General features: G+C 38.1%; 1 protein-coding gene across 3 annotated transcripts in view; it reads right to left on the bottom strand.

Moving 5' to 3' along the window:
- The window catches only part of GRID2 (glutamate ionotropic receptor delta type subunit 2), a 680,704-nt gene that overhangs the window by 103,672 nt on the left and 558,213 nt on the right, over positions 1 to 18,819 (bottom strand). For all 3 annotated transcript variants that reach the window (XR_004148251.2, XM_021550296.3, XM_021550297.3), the window contains exon 11: positions 17,362 to 17,674. Coding sequence is in view for 2 of the 3 variants with exons in the window: in XM_021550296.3 (XP_021405971.2) it covers positions 17,362 to 17,674 (313 nt within the window). In the remaining variant the exon portion in view is untranslated. The remainder of the gene's footprint in view (positions 1 to 17,361; positions 17,675 to 18,819) is intronic.

The following is an 18,819-nucleotide window of genomic DNA, read 5'->3' on the forward strand; positions in this document are numbered from 1 at the left end:
CCTAAGTGCATGAATTTTTTGAAGCAAAACAGGCAGTATTATGAACAAAACAGCCTGGCTGGGATGCTTGGCTCAACTAAGTACTGACATTGAAATGTTAATTAGCTAATTGCTCCTGGGAATCACCTACAATCCCACCCACACTAGGACCGGGATGCAAAATAATCCAGTGGAATCATGGGAGGGGGTTTTGGGGATGAAAAACACCCCTAAATGAAAAACATGGGCACAGTGGAGGGGGCTGGATGGGTGTGCTGGTTGGGGAAAAGGGAACCCCATCCCTAGTCTGTGTTTGACCTGTCACCATAACTTGCAGAGGACCAGACTGGACTGGGCTGTGGGAAGCAGGCACAAGGAAAACAGACACTCTTCCTGGCATTACCAGGAGGGAAGGAGAGGGATATCTGCTGCTGGACCTCGGCAGCAGGCTCTGCACATCCCCCCATCCTTCGGTGCCAGGAGGAAAGGAGAGAGGATGGTCTGCTGGGACTTTGGATCCAGAATGGACACCTCTTCACCTCCAGCTACCAGTGTGCCACGGAGACTCCAGGGACAGACTGCGTGCTTTCTCACCCTTCGGCTACCGAGCTGACTTTTTAATAAAGAGCTGAACATTAATAAAGGCATAGACCCCGTTCATTTCAGGCAGGGTACTCCACCTTTCTCAGTAAATGAAGAGAAGAAAAATCAAAGGAGATCTTTTACCACCATGGTACCATTTCTTTGGCATCTGTTAGGAGACTTAATGTGATACAGTCTTGTTCCATTGTATCTCTGCTAAAACACTTCCTGCACCATAGCAGTTCACCTTAAGAAACCTCTTTATTCTCCCCAGTTTTGTTTCTGGGGATAAAACTTTATGAAGTTTTCTTTCAGTCCCAATCCATATCTTCTCAGTGCAGAAGAGTGCCAGGTGACTCAGGAGAGCAACAATCACTGCTTTTCCATTAACATTACCATGACAGAGAGCAACAAACCTAAAAAAATACTAAACTCGACTTTAGTGTGCAGGAGGGACAGGCATTCAAACCTCCCTGAGCTCTGCCTTCCAAGATGTAGGATGAGTTTCAGGTGCATTAACATCTTCATGTATCACACCATGTTCTAGTTACAAGAGGCTGCTTACAGGACACAGCACAAAGCAGGACGGAGCCAAATACATGGAACAAATCTTTGCCTGCTGCTGTCTTTCATACCATACCAGCAAAGCTGAGTAACCCCTAATGGCAAAGGGGGACACCTGTGCAGTGCAGACACAAGTTGATGACCAGAATTCTATGACACCTCATTTCTTATAGCAGAATTCACCAGTGGAGGTCAGCACACTGGTTGTGGTTACAGAAAAACCTCTGCTCTTGGGGCATGATGAGCAGCACCTAAAAGTACTGAGCCCCACTCATGAAACAAATGGAAATCATAGAAGACAGCAGTCCAGGAGTTTCTTTGTCACATTAAGAGACAGACCTCAAAGGACTACAGAGGCAATATTATTATAGCTTATTATTGTGGTCTTTCCAAAACACCTGCAGTACAGTATAAGGCAGCACAAAATTCCACTACCTGTATATTACCTACATTGTGGCTACATCTCCCAATATAATTAATCTGATCTGTGATGGGAGCTAAAATCACTTGGAAAAATTGAATCTGCCTTTAAAATTTTCAGATTGCAAGGGAAAGATATTTTCCAGAGTAAACGGAACAAAAAAAAAAATCTATCTTATAGGGAGTTTTCTTAAAAAGTTGTATTACTGTAGAAGTCACAGTGAAAAAAGTTACTTTTAGTCTTCCCACTCTCATCTAATGCAGCTCTTCTTCATCAATCCTAGACCATTTTAATGCTTGCCTACTTCAGATGACAGGCTTAGACAGTAACTTATCTTATAAATTTCTGTTTATTCCTGTTTCTTTCCAAGTGCTTCAAGCTAAACAAAAGTCAGGAAAAAGAATGCATTGTCTTGATAATGCAAACAATAGAATGCATAATTATGACAAACTTAAATACTAGGGTAACACTCAACTTAGAAGACAAAATGCTAAACTACACAATTACCATACACATTTTTACTTAAAAAAATTATTTTCCCTCATTAATATTCAGTTTGAAGGTTTCATGTCAAAAATCACAAGAGAGGATTACAGGCAAGAAGGAGGAATGAAAACACAGGACAAATGGGCAAAATAGGGAAATTCAGGATCACAGCCTGGTAAAATCTTGCTATTTTATAATTCTGGATTAAATTTGAAGAATTCAAAATGCATAGGCACTTTTTCCAGACATCTTGTTCTCAGGATTTGTCAATTGGTTGCCTGAAGAAAAACTGCAGTGAGCTGAGCTTCTGTGTAAGGAGTTTTCCAGATAATTTAAAGAACCATGAAAAATATGTTAATTGTGACTGCTTTGTTGAGGAACTGTAATGTTATCAAAATTAAAACCAAGAATCTCAACTGTGCTTGGAAAAAAAAGGTGAAGAGATAATAGGGTGGGTTATCTGGGGACAGATTTTGATTCTGTTTTTTCCTACAAAAATTCTGTCCACATTCAGTGAATTATTGGCCTTTGGTAAAAAAGCACAAAGGGCTTGGGAGCTGTCTGCAATTTAGCCTTTAGCCTGTTAGAACAGTCACATAAATTATACTGTGCATCTGCAATTTCCATAAATAAAAAGGTGCAGATTAGAGAAACAGAGGTGCCTGTTGCAAACAGTTTAGATCAATGTCTTCTGTTTTCTTTGTGAAAGAGACATTAATAGTGCTTGTAAGGGAAGTAGTTTGTGTTAACAAAGAGGAAAAGGTATTTTATATTTCTGCTTTTTATTGCCGCAAGAAACAAAACCTAAAGTTTGACTGAGCTCTGTGATCTTTGCAAAACTGCAAAGTAGAACTCTTCAAAGGCAGAATCTTTCAGAGCATTAGATATTGCTATTGTTCTGCTAAAAACTTTCCTGATAATATAAAATCTCACCTACTTTCAATTGGAAATATTCAATTCAGTATAGGACAAAAAATATTTTACAGTCAATGAAGCCTATACTTATTTCTACCAGCTGTGAAGTAAATGCAGCTTGGAAGTTGTCGGGAAATTTCTCATCATGAATTTTTCTTCCCTTATTTTCATTTATTTAATCTATCCTTTTCCATTCTTCCTTGAACTTTACTTGTATTCATCCATAACATTTAAGCTGGCATGCCATAACCTGAGCTTGTAATATTCCATTTTGTGCTGAAGTTGACACTCACTGACCACAGCAGGCGCGGCGAATGATTCCACAGGAGAACACAACTCTTTGGATTGGTTATGCTTTCCAAATAAGCTTGTAAATCAGTGGCTGAACTTTCAATCCTTGCACACCTTGGCAGATTGCAGGGGTTTAAGAGAGGAGAAGGAACTGATCATGAGGCAGGGCTGGCAGCCAGACCTTACAAGGTGTGGAGAAGTTTGAGAACCAGCTATAGTTTTTACTCACCACACCACCTGTTCTTCCTGTAGCATTTGGCTTGTATTAAAATGTAGTGATTTAAAAACAAAAAAATTATATATAAAAAGAGACATTCAAATAGTTTGCTTGACACATGAAACATTTCTTCAGAGAAAGAGCAGTGCATCTATGTATTATTACTATGCTGTGAAAATACTCCAAATATATTAGGAACTGTTCTTTGAGTTCCTTGGAAATAGTAGGATTGGAAGGGATCCAACTTTCTTTTTATTTACCAAAGCAATTATAAAAGTTTTCATCAGATCCCAAAGATAAAGCTTTCTTTTTTTATAATAAAATAGTAAAAGTAATGTGTAGTCTTTTTTAATGGTTATATCTTTTGAAATTGTTAAAATTTTGAAATTGTTAAGTCTTTGATCTTGTTACATCCAGATATTAAGATTGAAGAAAAACTTGAATTGAAGGTTCAATTTGGCCTTTAGGTTTACAATAAGTTCTTTTGGTCATCTTTCTAAGACCTGCCCAATGTTCTAAGACTCAAGTCAGCAAACAGAAATCTTGGAAGCTACACAGCAAACTCTCATAACTGCTTGGGTGAAATTTGTTTGAATTTGCTGTTTTTAAACTGAATTATGGTAGTACTGCCATTTAAATTTCACTACACAGAAAGTATTTAATTAGCTTTTTTTTCACAAGCACAGAAGAGAAATATTTATTGCCTTTCTGTCATAATTATTTTGAATAGTATTACCTTCACCTAATGCACCAATAAAATTAAGGTTTCTCTATCTCCTAATAAAGTTTTCAGCTCCCTCCTTCCTGTTGTTCTCAGCTCTGCCTCACCTCTGGGTACACTTTCTCCCCAGGTCATTTTTTTTCTGAAGTGTGTAGCATTGAACACTTTGTGTTCCTTTTCCTTTCAATATGCTCTACCTGTGTATTCTAGATACTTTAGCATGGCCAGCTGGAGGCTTGAAACACACCTCTCAGCCTGCCTGTCCCTTTTACATCATATTTTCCCTTATGCATCACAGAGATGCTCTACAGGAGCTCCACTCCAGTGTGATTTGGTGGCCTGCAGCAGAAACTCTCCCATCTCATTTTGTGCCCCAGCCATTAGCAGACAGCCACACAAAAAAGACCAAGATCAGTTCTTTCCAAATTTTCAACCTCTGAAATACCTAATCCATTCTGACATAGTGACACCTTCTTCCCCTTTTACCCACCTTGTCCATCTGGCTTTCAATATTTCCAAGTGTTCCTACCAGATTTCAGAAACGCCATGAAGATCAACTCTGTATTTCTAACTGTTCTTGTTTATTATTCAGATTTCTCCTGCTGCTCTGTAGGCAATTAAAGAATGACTTCACTTTGTTCTTTGGTGCTCTGATTAATTTTTTGCCCCTTAATGTCTTATTTCTGAACTAAACAATCACTGACTCTTGCCATTTGTTGTTGTTAGTGTAATGATCCCCTGACTAATCCCATTATATTTCTGCTGGAAGATTGTTTTCTTTCAGCTGGGTGGGAAGCACTGTCCTCATTGCACTCCCAGAAGGGAAGCAATGATGCACAAAAGAAAGCTCCCCTCATTTATTTCTCCCCTTTATGTGACAGGGAGAAAATCTGAAACCATCATTCCTCTCCTTCAGGCTTATTTCAAATCACTCCTAGTTATCTGAAGTCTGTGAAGGAGTTTCAGAAGCTGCATCTTATACATGTAAAGATCCTTATCAGCAGCTCTGGAAGCCAGCTAACCTGACAGTGTATGCACAACTTTGTGGAGGCAGATGTAGGCTTTCCCCAAACTCCTGCCGACGAGGCCAGGCACCAGGTAGTTCCAATCTGAAAGAGAGATTACCGTGCTACCTTGTCACCCTCTGTTACTGCTGGCCAGCAATCACCTCCAAGCCACATCTCATATCTTGAAAACTCCCTCTGAAAATCCTCCATTTGCTACTGCTGTGTAGCTGTTTGGATGTGCCTTTGGCACCTGACTCACACACTAAGGCTCATTGCTCAGCTCTGTTTTCTCATTAATAGGAAAAGATTACCCATGCTGAGATTTCAAATGCTGGGACTAATCAAGGACCAGTGGCAGTGCCACAAAAGCCCTCATCAAGTTACAGCCCAGAGAACCCATCTCTAAATCTGGTCAGAGGGCCTTGACATATGACCTGATGGACAAATGGAAATATCCAAAAAGTTGGTGAAATGCTTGCTCATAAATTATTTTGCTTAAAATACAGGTTATTTAGTCATATTCTTTGAAAATATCCTCTCTGAAGCTAGAAATTCCTCCAGCATCAAGGAAAGGGTCAGTGCTACCCAGTACAAAGCATTTCAGGCTACTACAGCATTGCTCAACACTGGATTAGCAACCTACTGTGTTTGTAAATCCCTACTATGTCTATTACCAAATTACTTTTCCATCAGTCTTCAAATACCTGCCTGCCTAACTTGCTGTGTCTACTGTAAAAGCTTCATTCTAGTAACAGAGGGCTAATCATTTGGCCACCAGGCTCCCTTGAAAAATTCTGCCAAGATACTGCAGGAACTGTCAGACACCCTTGAGTACAATTTTGTTTGAAAATTAATCTATTTGCAGCAGCCTGTCAGATGCACCACTTCACTATATGCTCCCCTTTTCTCCCTGAGTATAATTAATACACAACAGTAGTTAGAGGCACTAGGAAGATGAAAAATAATTTGCGACAATAGTGTCCCTAAGGGCAAACCAAGGAGGGCATCCAGAGACAACATACCTTTAGCTAAGTGGGAGCTGTAACTACAAAGGTCAGCTTTAGCTCTGTCTAAAGCCTCAGGTGCTGATCACACTCCTTTTATAATGCTCACCATTTCCACTAAGCTGTGACTAGACAGTGCAGGATTCAACTTCAGAACAACCTAGATAGAACTGTGCTCTGCTGCTACTTTTAAAAGCTACTGTGTCTTTAAAATTACAAAACTTTTCCATAAACCAAACTCTATTCCTCCTAAAAAGTATCATCAGGTTTGCAGAGAGAAAGCATAGAATGAAAACAGAGAAAATTTGTTTTATGGGAGAAGCAATAGCAAGCCAAACCCAAAATTGAATGGACTTTCTAAAAGGCTATTTTAAACAGAAATTCAAGCCTCTATCAAAAAGGAGAGCAGTACAATGACAAAATTTTAAACTTACTTTTTCTATTCATAAATTTTTAGCTAAACCCCAAACATTTAAATATATACTGAAAGTATAAAAAGGGTCTAATAACTACATTCGAGTAGAATATTATCCAATGTGATAATAAAAAGTCTAAACTCTTTTCAGCTGAGCTGAGATTCCAATTTTCTGCATCACTAGCAATGATAATGTTACACAAATAGTGTTCAATCATTAAATTAATTCCCATTAAATCAATGTCCTTAAAGGCCAAACAGTCCTTTAATAATTACCTGATTAAAGTGATGTTAGCATAACATATTAGGAATAGTATATTTATAATTCCCTTCACAACAATAAATAGTTTCTTTCCACCCATCTTGCTGAAATGGTGGCAATAATGCAAAAGTTGGGAAGGGAAACCATTGTATCACCATTTAGCAAATGGCTGTGCTCTAGTTTCTCCTGGTGTCTGTGATGCTTTAATTACACACATTAATCAGATTTTCATTCCTATTATGTAGTATTTACAGGATCAATCTTCAAGAACTATAGGAATCAATTCCTGGATTTTAGGTCTAGACCCACAAGCTTAATGACTTATTTCAGATATTAACAATTTTGCACTGGTCACTTTCTGTTTTTCTGTAGAAATAACAAAATATATTTTCACCTGCAAATCAAAGTTCACAAGAGATAAAAGAAAAAATAGCAAACATTAGTTTGCATTAATATAGTGCCAATACATTGTATTGACTTGTGCAACATTATCAGAGAGGACATGAGTAGCCTTTACAGTGCTTCTAAAAGTTCTGGAAAATATATCACAAAGTATATTTTGTTTTTCTCCTCTGCTGCTACCACAAAAGAGGAGCAATGACTGCAACTAAAATGAAAATGGAGGCATCCACTAATATTTGGTGAAGTTACTGGGAGCCCTTAGATTAATTAGTACTAGTCTTATACTACAAGTCTTGATATTTGAAAGTGTATCTTTTGATACCTGTAACTGTGACCACATTGGAACTGAGGCTTGCTGTCCACCTCTCATGAATCAGTTGGCCAAAATATACTGTAAAAATACTGTTGAAATGCATTGGCTTATTAGAAGACTTATCAGGGTTTCAAATTTAATTTTGGGGTTACCAAATATAGGACCATTCAATTACATAATCATAAATAACTGTGCAATAAGCCTAGCAATTTTACCAACAGCTCTTTGCAAAACAAAACAAAACAACCAGAAAACAAACAAACAAACAAAACTCTGATCAGATAATTCTTTGTTGCCACTTTCAAAATATAGGTCAATAATTCTACAAAATATAATTACTAATATACACACACAGAGAAGAACACAAATTAGAGCTCAATGGGCATTTTTAAGAAACACAAGGAGCCTCTGGGGATGCTCCTCAGGAGCCCTGTGATGAGATTTGAGCTTTTAAGATGGCACTTGATTGCATGCCGGTGTAAAGGCACTATTTGCAGCCACTGGGAAGGCATCAAAGTGATATATGCTTGCTATTATTTTAGAGGATATTGGCACTGGATCTTAACAAATAACCTTGCACACTGGCAATGTTTAGATCAGATTTCAAGAGATGCTGAGACCAAATCTCTCACTTACTAATGGCTGGATTCAAACACTGTGAAGCCTCAAGCAATCAGCCACAATTATAATCTCTGGTACATATTCATAAGTGGCTGAGGAGATGATGTGTGTGTTACTGTCACATACAGTTTGCTTAGTGTAGTCTTCCTGCACTGCTGACAGGGTTGTATGTAGCACCTTCAGGGACAGCAGCAAGAACTGTGCACAATGGACTGAAAACAGACCATCTGTATGTAAAATTAACATTAAGCTGAACAATGTAATTAATGAGGTATTAAAGTGTGGCTTTAGCAAAGAGCCTGTCAGACAGGGCATTATGAAAATGAGGGAGAGAGTTCCCTTTGGCTGAAACTGAGCAACTGTGAACCAAGCAAAGCACAAAACAATGTGGTGTGACCATAAGGACAAACATTCCAGTACAGCCCTCACATCTTTTGACAAGCAGTTTTCCCCATAATCCTTTTACCTCTACATGATTCTGTGACTCAAGATTTAGGGGATGAAGGGAATGTAAAAAAAGGATTACACACCACAAAATATGGTTTTGCTTGAATTTTTAAAGAATTATGATCTGTTGTATAAATCTGTTCTTCCAAGTTTTCCAAGCATCCATCAGTACAGAGTGGCCCCTGACTACTTCAGAGGCAAGTGAATCACAGGCATCTCAGATACCTTAGCTCAGTTTTCCTGTCACTAATTCTAGTTATCCTTTAAATTTCAGAATGCCTCTCTCCAATGAACTCCTAACCTTATAGAATTCAATCATCACCAGTGCAGGAGCACTGATTATGTTCCTAAATAGCAAGTTTTAAAATTTAGACTAAAATTCCACTTCAGATACATCCTGCAATGTTGTTATCAAAGTGATCTCTAAAACTCAGATGACCTAATGTAGTATTATGACAGTGAACAGAGGACAGAATGAAATTCTCATTCTTTTAAGTTTCACACAGAAAAATGCTATAATGACATTTATTGATGAAAATCACTAATATGAATGCTTATGTTTGAAAGAGGAATAACCTGGTTTTCACGGCAAATCAGCTATCACCCTGCTTAAGATCACAATTCATGTTTTTCAGAAGTAAAAAGGGACTTCAAAGGTGACTTTACAGGATAGTGAGGATTTTCCTCTTTGGGGATATAGAAATAAAAGAAGCCATTGTAAGAATGAGGTACATGCTTATGGCTAGAAATGTTCTATTAGCAAGTATATCTGGGCATGAACAACGAACACCCCACTCAACAGATTTATTATCACTGCTCCTTCACAGCCTGTTTGCAGATGACTTTCTTTCCCCTTCATCTCTACATTTATTCTGTCCTAGTGTGGGGCAAGACAAGACTTCAGTCTAAACCACCCATGTTCCTTCATCTCCCTTTTGCCTGATAGGTGAGGTAATGGTATTTTTAACCCAGTCCCAACCCACTAACTTCAAAAACACTGAAGAGGTGAACTTCTACTTTAAGATCTTTCCCTCCTCTACTGCCAGTGGAAGGGTAAAAATTAAGCAGCAGGAGATTCCTACAACAGAATGCTGCTATAATGAAGGTAATCCCCTTAATTTGCATGCTGGGAAGCTGACTAGATTTAAAAAAATACAAACAAAGCCCCCTGACAGCCCTCATTCTACTATATATGCTGAGACGCCTCCTTCCCCTCAACAATCAGGGAAAGGAAAAAGTCAGTTTAAAAAATAATTTGATAGCATTTTTTGTTTCCTTTATATATTAATTTTGGTCTACTCCTTTTATAAACACTTCAATATTACAAGAGGTCTGAGGAAAGAAACCCTCATCTGCTGAAGAAGGGAGACTTTCTGCCAGCAGCTTAAAAACCTCTGGTTCTCCTGTCTTTACAACTTTCAGGCAATTTCCCTGGCACCTACCCACCAGTTGATGCTGTGAAGTGGCTCTGCATGGGTGGATGCAGAATGGCACAGCTGTTGCAGAGGAGGGACTCCTCACAGAGCAGAAAAGCAACAGAAAACTACTGTGGGTTCCCTCTAACACCCATGTTTGTCTGGTGCCTTGGATGTCCTCAGCTGAAAAAGGCTGATCAGTTTGCAGATGAGACTGCTGGCATCCCAAGCAGAGGGGGAGTATTTTTAATAAAGCTAAAACTCATTTCTTACTTCCTCCCTACTTTAAACAGCTGAAATTGCCAATTTATCTGTAAACTCCTGAGCAGGAATATCAAGTAGCAGGACAAGTAAGACTTACCTCTTCAGCTCCTAAACATATTTGAAGATAAAAAATGGGGGTTCCTCCACACAAGGAACATTCAGTTCCTAAATGGTTTCTCCTTGTTTCCTCAATTAAATGTATATTATACGCAGGTGAACCCTGAAAAGTCAAAACTGGTTACCTAATCTGAATCTAATTTATTAATTCTTTACTCAATTACAGCATGTAGTCACATTAGAAATTACAACAAATAAAGACACAGTTCTGAGTAAAACATTCACCTTAGGATGTTTTTGAAAGAAAAAGAATGATGGACAGATGTCATGACATCCAATTCTACTTTCCTTTTGCCTCGCTTGGTCTTGATCAGGGTTTACACTACAGCCAGACAGACATTACCTTCTCACAGTCAATCAGAGCTAGCCTTAGGCAGTTTTAAGTTAGTTTTTGGGCTTTCACACTGCCATTTATTCTCCATCTCCTCACAGACAGTGTATCAGACACAAAATCTCTAAGTAGACTGGCTCATGTACCCAGTGCTCTTACTCAAGGAACTATGTGCAGAGAACATGTAGAAATGCAGTATTTAAGATGCCTCTGAGAACTGCCTGAATCTTAACTTCAAATTAGGGGAAAATCCTAGCATATCCCCTGGTGGTTTCACACTAGTGATATCACAGTGCTGCAAACAAATGCCCACACTACTGAACATTTTACTTGGAGCATGGTTACTCCATGGAGCTACAGTTTCAAAAAAAGGCTATCAAATAAACCTCTGAAAGGACACAAAGCTACATCCAAGGCTTACAAAAGAGTACTGCATACATGACAACAGCTCTCAGTAGATACTGTCAGTTCCAGTGACCATTTGTGGTTTTCAAATACATTTGAGACACGGGACACAATTGCCAAAATGTACTCATTTTTGGGTGCTGTCAAGAGGGCTGGCCAAACCACTGAGACATGCAAAAGGAGCTTGGGCACCACAGGGCTGCAGCCCCATTTCAGAGAGGTGGCTTTATGAAGATAAATACACTTACTGATGCACTAGCCCAGATTTAATCCAAATGACATGAGGATTTGGGGGAGGTCATACTTTAAGGTGGAACTATCATGCCACAAATAAATCTGCTGGTGTATGTAGTTTGTTTCCTAGCATATTTGGTATCTGACTTTTCATTTTCCCAGCTCAGTGCTGTGCATTTCAGGCTCAGCAAGTCTGTTCCCCTTGCTACATGAATATGTCAAGACTGGCATCAGTTTGAAGAGCAATTAAAATTGTTAATTAATGAGACTGGTATTTAAGTTTTGCCTTTTATCAGAAGGTATAAAACATGTTTTTATGAAGGAAGATGGGTAACATCTCCATTTTAAAACTAAGGGCTGATATCTAAGACTTTAAATAATGTTTCTGTGGTCAGCCAGCAAATCAAGTGCAGAAACCAAATTAGGAACTAGGTCCCAGTCCTAAAGCCTTTTACTTTATACTGGATCTTTTTTGTATTTCTAAACATACCCTCCCCCCCACACCAATAAATCAGATTTCATCAGGAAATATCACATGTGAAGATATAATTAATTTCTAACAGAATTTTTCCAGAAGAGTCTTCCTCTGAATATTAAATATTTGATTGTTGTACTGTTAATTAAGAGAAAATGTCACTAAGAAAGGATGTTGCTACAGCATAATGGTTTCCTGCTGATAGGGATATGCCAAGAGTGAGATAAGCAAGATGGAGTAATTTATTAAGCAACAGCAGACTCCAGGCAGTGCGTTTCAGGAGGATTATATCACACCTTGGGTGGTAATACAAGGAAGAAGACTAAGAATTCCGAGCAGCTTTAACCATCTGAGAAGTATTATAATGACTTTGAAGTGCCAAAGCTTGGAGGCTGTTTTATTGCTCCTATGAAATGTAATTTACTCAAGGCAAACAGTAAGATTTGCTCATTTACCAGGTATTATCAGCATAATTGGCCATTACTGACACCACTGATGACCAATCAAAACCTCCAGTTGTGACCAGCACTTTAAACAAATATAAGGGGATAAAAAAATGGCCCACCAGTGGTGCTTTAACAGCATCCATTTCATAACTTTTCTAGGTTAAGCAAGTGTATTAAGATCTCTGAAGAAAATTATATTTTTGCAGCTAATACTTCAAGCGCTCATTATCCTATGGTCAAATTCTATTTATAAAACTATAATGAATGTTTGTTTTGTTGCAATCACTAAGAAGTGATTAAATCTTGAATGATTCAGCCATTTAAAAGATATTTTCTATTACACCAAAAAAACCCAAACCCAAACAAAACAGAGCCTTGCATCTTTACCTGCATAATCTAAAATCCTGCCAGGCCAATCCAGAAATACTTTCTCTCACATAAAAATTCAAAGCAAAATGAGCAAAGTGTGATAAGATAGAAAGTATGTATTTTATAGCATCTTTCATATCAAATACTAAACATTGTCGTTTTCTCTAACTTCATTATTTTTTCAACATTCCATTGAAATCTATTATACTAAGTTATCTCATCACTGAATTCTGAAGCAAAATTTGAGAGGCTGCCTTCAAAACACAATCCCCAAAAACAGTCTTCTACAAGTCCTTGGTAAAATACTATGCAGCATTTTACTTGCCTCAAAAAATTTTATTATACAGAAAGGGTTGGCAGTAACTCTAGATCATGAACTTTTGTTTCTTAAATCATTGATTTTCTCCAGTACTGGTGAGAGCAGAGTGCTCCCTAGAGCATTTTGTAACAAAAACCCCTAATAGGAAGCTAATAGAAAACCTTCAGGAGATTAAACTAGGTTCTCAGCAAGTAGAAAAGCAATCAGACATAGCAACTTGATTCAGCTGATCTTGATGAAGATTTTAGTTTTTAGTTTTAGTTTTTACAACCCCCAAATTTCTTCTCTGAGAATTCATATAGCAGGCTCCCTATACTGGCATATTTTAATAAGGGCAAAATTTGAGCGAGTAGCAACAATATCTTGGCTAAAGAGAAGGTTGTATAGAGTAGCACAAAAGCTGAACAAAGTCTACAAAATATATCATTATTCATATATCACTCAGACTCTCTGAAGCAGAAAGGGACCTTGTCCTTTTCTTGTCCCTTGTCCCAAAGCAGGGCTCACTAGAGCCAGATTTCTGTCCAATTGTGAAAGATAATATTCAAAATAAGCAAAATGAGGAGCTTTAGCCACTTAGTTTTCTAGGATGAGCAAAAGGAAAAATACAAATTCAGAAGCCATGACACTAAACTTCAACACAACTGCAATCCTCCACAGTCTGAATCGATGAGTTTTCTTCATCTTTAGATGAATAGACAACTCAGAGACAACAGATATTATCTTAATTACTCATGCCTGAGTTTTGACTTCAGAGTCAGAAGCATTTGCTTTTAATATAACCCACAGCAGCATGTCTAAGATCACCTAAAAATCTTTAAGTAGTCAGAATATATTGCAAATTCAGTGGGTATATTGGGTAGGAAGCCAAAGCATGTCAGTGCACTGCCTGCTCTTTTTTTTTTTTATTTTTATAATGAAGTGCTTGAGCACAGAATAAAAAACTCCCTTTGCATTTTATACACTTTTATATTAATTGAATTATATTGCAGCTTTATCCTCATATATCTTAAAAAAATAATGTCAACTATTTTGGCTGATCTCAATAATGAATGAATGTCAAATAAAAAAGGAAACTTAAAATATATCTCCATATTACCAGTCTCAAAATGGTGCCTAGAGTGGTGACTGAAATATGGAGGTAAGAAAGTGAAAGCCAAGTTCAAGACCTAACTTTAAGTGATACAAGTAGCAGTCACATTAAATTTCAGTCTGCCTTTATGGAAGCAACTAAAAATATTTAAATTTTGTAACTGAGTATGACAGTAATTATAGATCTGCCTTAAAAACCATTGGATTGATCTGTGTTGACTCTTGCCTATAGACAGTGACACAGTATTTTTCTTTGGTGTTTCAAGAATTGAAAAAGGTCGAAACTTTTTTAATAGCATTTGAACGAGACATCAGAGTCAAGACTGAACAAAAATAAAAAGGGACACAGTGAACTAAAGCTACTTGCTGAAATCTGCCAAGTTTTTAACTATTTCGGAAGGAATGAGCTCTTTGTTTCAATCATAATAGGTAATGAATTTCCTTAAAGAATGAGTTGTATTTTTGCAGCAGAGGGCTCTCTTCAGAACCATGGCAGGTCTGAAGCCAGTCTGCATGCTTGCAAATTTTTCCTCTGTCTAGAGGAAAGAAAGAGAAGATGATCCAAAATCACACAAATCACTTGTTAGCCCCAAAAAAAGAATCCAGAACTATCAAAGCACACACAATCTTTGGTTTAAGCTGCTTTGTTTATGTCAGCACAGGGCATAAAAGCATCTTTGGCTCAATGTTTTCATAACAGAAATGAGTACCTTGTCACGCTTTAAATCGCTGCTGAAAGATTTCTTAAGTGAACGTGACAGTATTTGAAATGCCCCATGCTGCTACGCTTAAGATTTGCCAATCATAATTAATAGCAACAGATTTACTATTCCAAAACAAATAAAAGCTGAATGAAGAGATAATGAATGAAAAGAGAGGCAAAATCAGCACAATAGCCAGTTACCCTGTCAATGAAAATTATTTTCATATGGCTGTATTCACAAGGATTAGTAAACAATAACACTTCAGCTAACATAGGTTTTGTTATATTCAAATTGAATGTGAAATACAGGCTGGCATTATAAATGGATCTCTTAAATTTCTGAATTCTTCTGAGTCTTTATGTTTATATCAGTCAGCAAGTGCATTTTGGTATAGATAAGTGTAAGTAAATGTATTTTGGTATAAATTCTTCTCAAAGTATTTTGTTTTTTCTTCTAGCTATTTTGGGACAGTTCTGCTTGTTGTTTGAGGGAGAGAAAAACCTATAGATACACGTCTATAGCTTTGGATGCTTTGTACCACCAGCAGGTTTTACTGAGTTGCACCTCATGTGCGACACCTCTTACCACAGGGAGCGGATGCAGATCTGCTCAAATAAATTCTTTTTTTTTCTTTCTTTCTCCCTATTGAATTATGCTACTGTTTCCACCTGGTCCCCCTTCTTTAGGTCTAACTTCATCATCAATTTCATGCTGAATTCAAGATTTCTCTCTAAGCCCTCCTTAAGCATTCATTTTCATTGATTGGTCAAAAAATCCTTTTCTTTTTAAGCTAACTGAGCATCTGTCCAAGGGTTCCCTTGTGGGTTACTATGCTGGACCTATGAGTTAGGAAATTTCAGAAAACTAGGCAACATAGGCTTCCTTGGATAAACATGAGGCAAAAAATTCAGGTAACAATTGTTCAGGCTGAGGTGTATAAAACCACTTGTGCCTCCTCTGAACCTTAGCTGGGCAGTCTCCTAAAAAGCTTTTAGGGACTCCTGTTGGGAGTATAGGAGGGATACTCAGGCTAATAAACCTGTGTGGAATGGCTCAAATGTGTGTAGTAAAGAAACTCATTCACAAGCTCTAACCTAAGAGGAAGACAGATGTAATGAGTCTCACTCTGTAGCAGACCAACTGCTCTCTCAGAGTTGGATTTGCTAAACACTTACACTAGGGATATTTTCAACAGAAAGAGAGCTTTATAAACCCATTCACATACACTCAAAAAACTTCCATAGGTCTCATCTACTCTGAGATAAATAACTTTAATAAATAACTTTGGTTTTATTTATTTAAAAAAAAAAATCACAAAAACCCTGAAACTATCTATTCAGTTCTCCTCACTGACTATCACTGCTCAATGAAAATGATAATTTTAAAAGCAATGTCTCTATGCTTATGTGTTTAAAATTACCCCTCTCAAGGAAAGTCTCAGCTTAAGCTTTTCTTCTTGTTTTGGACAGTGACATTATTTTAGCTTTTTTTTTTTTCCATTCGAGGAGCTTCATACTTGATTTTCATAGATACTTCTAGCTTTTATGGATGTCATCCGATTGTTTTGAAAAGAGAATAATGTAATGCTAAATCACACGTTGCCAGTTTTACATAAATATTACACCTTTACCTATAGTGTTCCATCCAAATGCAGGTTAAAAATACAAAGAACCCTCTGCGAGTTTGGGGCTGTTTGGGCCATGGTTCTTTGGAGAGCAGATGCTCTGTGAAATTAAAATAGGTGAACCTGTAGTATCAGCAGTGACTGAGGAACAATTACATGGACAAGCAAGAAGGTGTTCATTCTGTTTTGTTGTCGAGTGTTATTATCTAAACCCCCTTTGTTCTTATATTAAGCTGTGTTTTGTTATTTCACTTTGCATTACAACCTCAGCTTGTAGACCAGAATTCTAAGCAGTATATACCCAACCAAGATCTGCAGTCCCTGATGTCTTCAGGATGCATGGTTAAAACTCTTCCAGAAGAGCAACACTGTGAAGGACTTGGGAATATAAGCAGACCTGGGGACCAGCCTGGGCCACACCAGATGCTAGATGGGATTGGGAAAGCTATCAGGTAAGCCAGAGAAGCTTGAATCTAAACATTAGATAGGAAAAGTGAAATAAATCAGAAGAGGGAGGAAAGAATATCAGACACAGTAAGATTGTTTAGCACTGCTGATTGGTCTAAACTTAGTTCAAAATCCAAATCCCAGCATTCTCTGTCTGATTGAGTAAGAACATAGCACTTGCTCATGTTGAATAATTTTCCAGCAACTGATGAAAAATAGTTTTTTTTACTCAGAGAAAAATCACCTTTCTGTCATAACAAAACAACAAATCACAAGCTAACATGTAGTACTCCGAAATTCTCAGGGCTCCCACATAGGGCAGCTAAATATCTAGGAAATCTTCTAGCACAAGGCTTTCCAGTGCTCCCAGTTCCTTGTGGGCTGTGGGAGGCAGGGGAGGGGAGGGTCTCTACAGCAATGGGGAGGATAAGTAGGTTTTCTGTTGGAGGCAGAGCCTCCCTCTGTCTCTTACCTTGTTGCACAAAGGATCCATAGACAAACCACATGGAGTTGTAGAGAGTTGTGGATGTCATGGATCCCATCTGAAGGCGCGGGGGGTTGAGCCAGTTCAAGAGGTAGACCAGGAGCCCAACTAGGAGCACTGTGCCAGCAATGCAGGCCCACAGGGAGAGGTCAAAGGGGGCCAGGCAGGCAAACATGTCCACTGTCTTCTCTGCCTTGCGCAGCAGCACGCCCACCGAGTAGTCCATGTAGCGCGTTGTGAAGTCCACCACGTTCTCCCTGTCGGGGGTGATGGTGAGGGCAGAGATCCCGATGTCAGCTCTCTGAGGGGAGGAAGAGAAAATAGTGTGCTTAAGTAGGAGCTGCAAAAAAATCACAGCTCCTCTGTGATTTATAGCAGCTAAGCTTAGGGAGAATCAGATGCCAAGACCGAGATCTTCAGCATCATGTATGTGAGCACAGAGAGGTGGGCAAGGCTTGAGCAGGGTAGATCAACCACGTGTCTTAGTTTCTGCAAGCAAACCTCACTTGCTGGACTCCAGCACATCAGCTCTCCTTGTCATTATTGTCCAAGAAATCAAAATAGTACAAACACAGATAATACCTGGAGGATAACTATTTCTTATTTTGTCATTTTTGTCAATCTGGCCTATTAAAGCCATTCCTGCCATTGTGGCAAAAATCAGATTTTGTGCATAGCAGATCCAATCGTAGGAAATTAGTTGCCTCATAGTAGAGCCAAATTTATAAAATATTTTCATTATTTGATGATCATGACAAACGGCTACTACCCTAGAAGCACTTGAAATGCCATAAAATATCAATTTTATCTACAAAATCGAAAATGCAGAAGGGCAGATTCTGCATGCAGTTCCTTTACAATTAATTCCTCTGTATCGTACTGACAAGCAATTCCTCCAGCAGTGCCAATCTGTCCTGCAGCTATGCAGCTAGCCTGGACTCCTGGACTTGCTTTGTGCCACTTCCTTTTTTTTTTTTTTTTTGTAATTTAAAGAACACATTTCACATGAAAAGAGGATGAATAACATTTCTTGATCTAATCATTGTATTTCACAGTATGTATTAGGTCTCCAGGGACACCAGGCACAAGTACAGCAAGTGCTACTTTACTTTTTACAGGTACAATTAGAGCTTCACTGAAAACAAGAAAGGTTATTTAAAACAGACACATGAATGCCATTTTAAAAATACCAAATACTGAGCAATAAGACTGTGAATTCTAGATGTTTAAATATGACAAAAGACTACTTAAAATATTTAAACTTCTACTACCTTGATTTATTCTATTTTTCTTCTGCCTAAAGAAGTGTGTGATCCTTTGGAAGAGGGTGAGGAGAGCACAAAAAATGGAAAGTACCGAGTCAGATTTCATTAACTCTCTTGAATTTCTTTCTTCTTGCTCAAAGAAGGCAGAGATTCCTAGTTCCTTAGATATGTGATTTTAACT

Source organism: Lonchura striata, chromosome 4, assembly GCF_046129695.1.
Source record: "Lonchura striata isolate bLonStr1 chromosome 4, bLonStr1.mat, whole genome shotgun sequence".
NCBI lineage: Eukaryota > Metazoa > Chordata > Aves > Passeriformes > Estrildidae > Lonchura > Lonchura striata.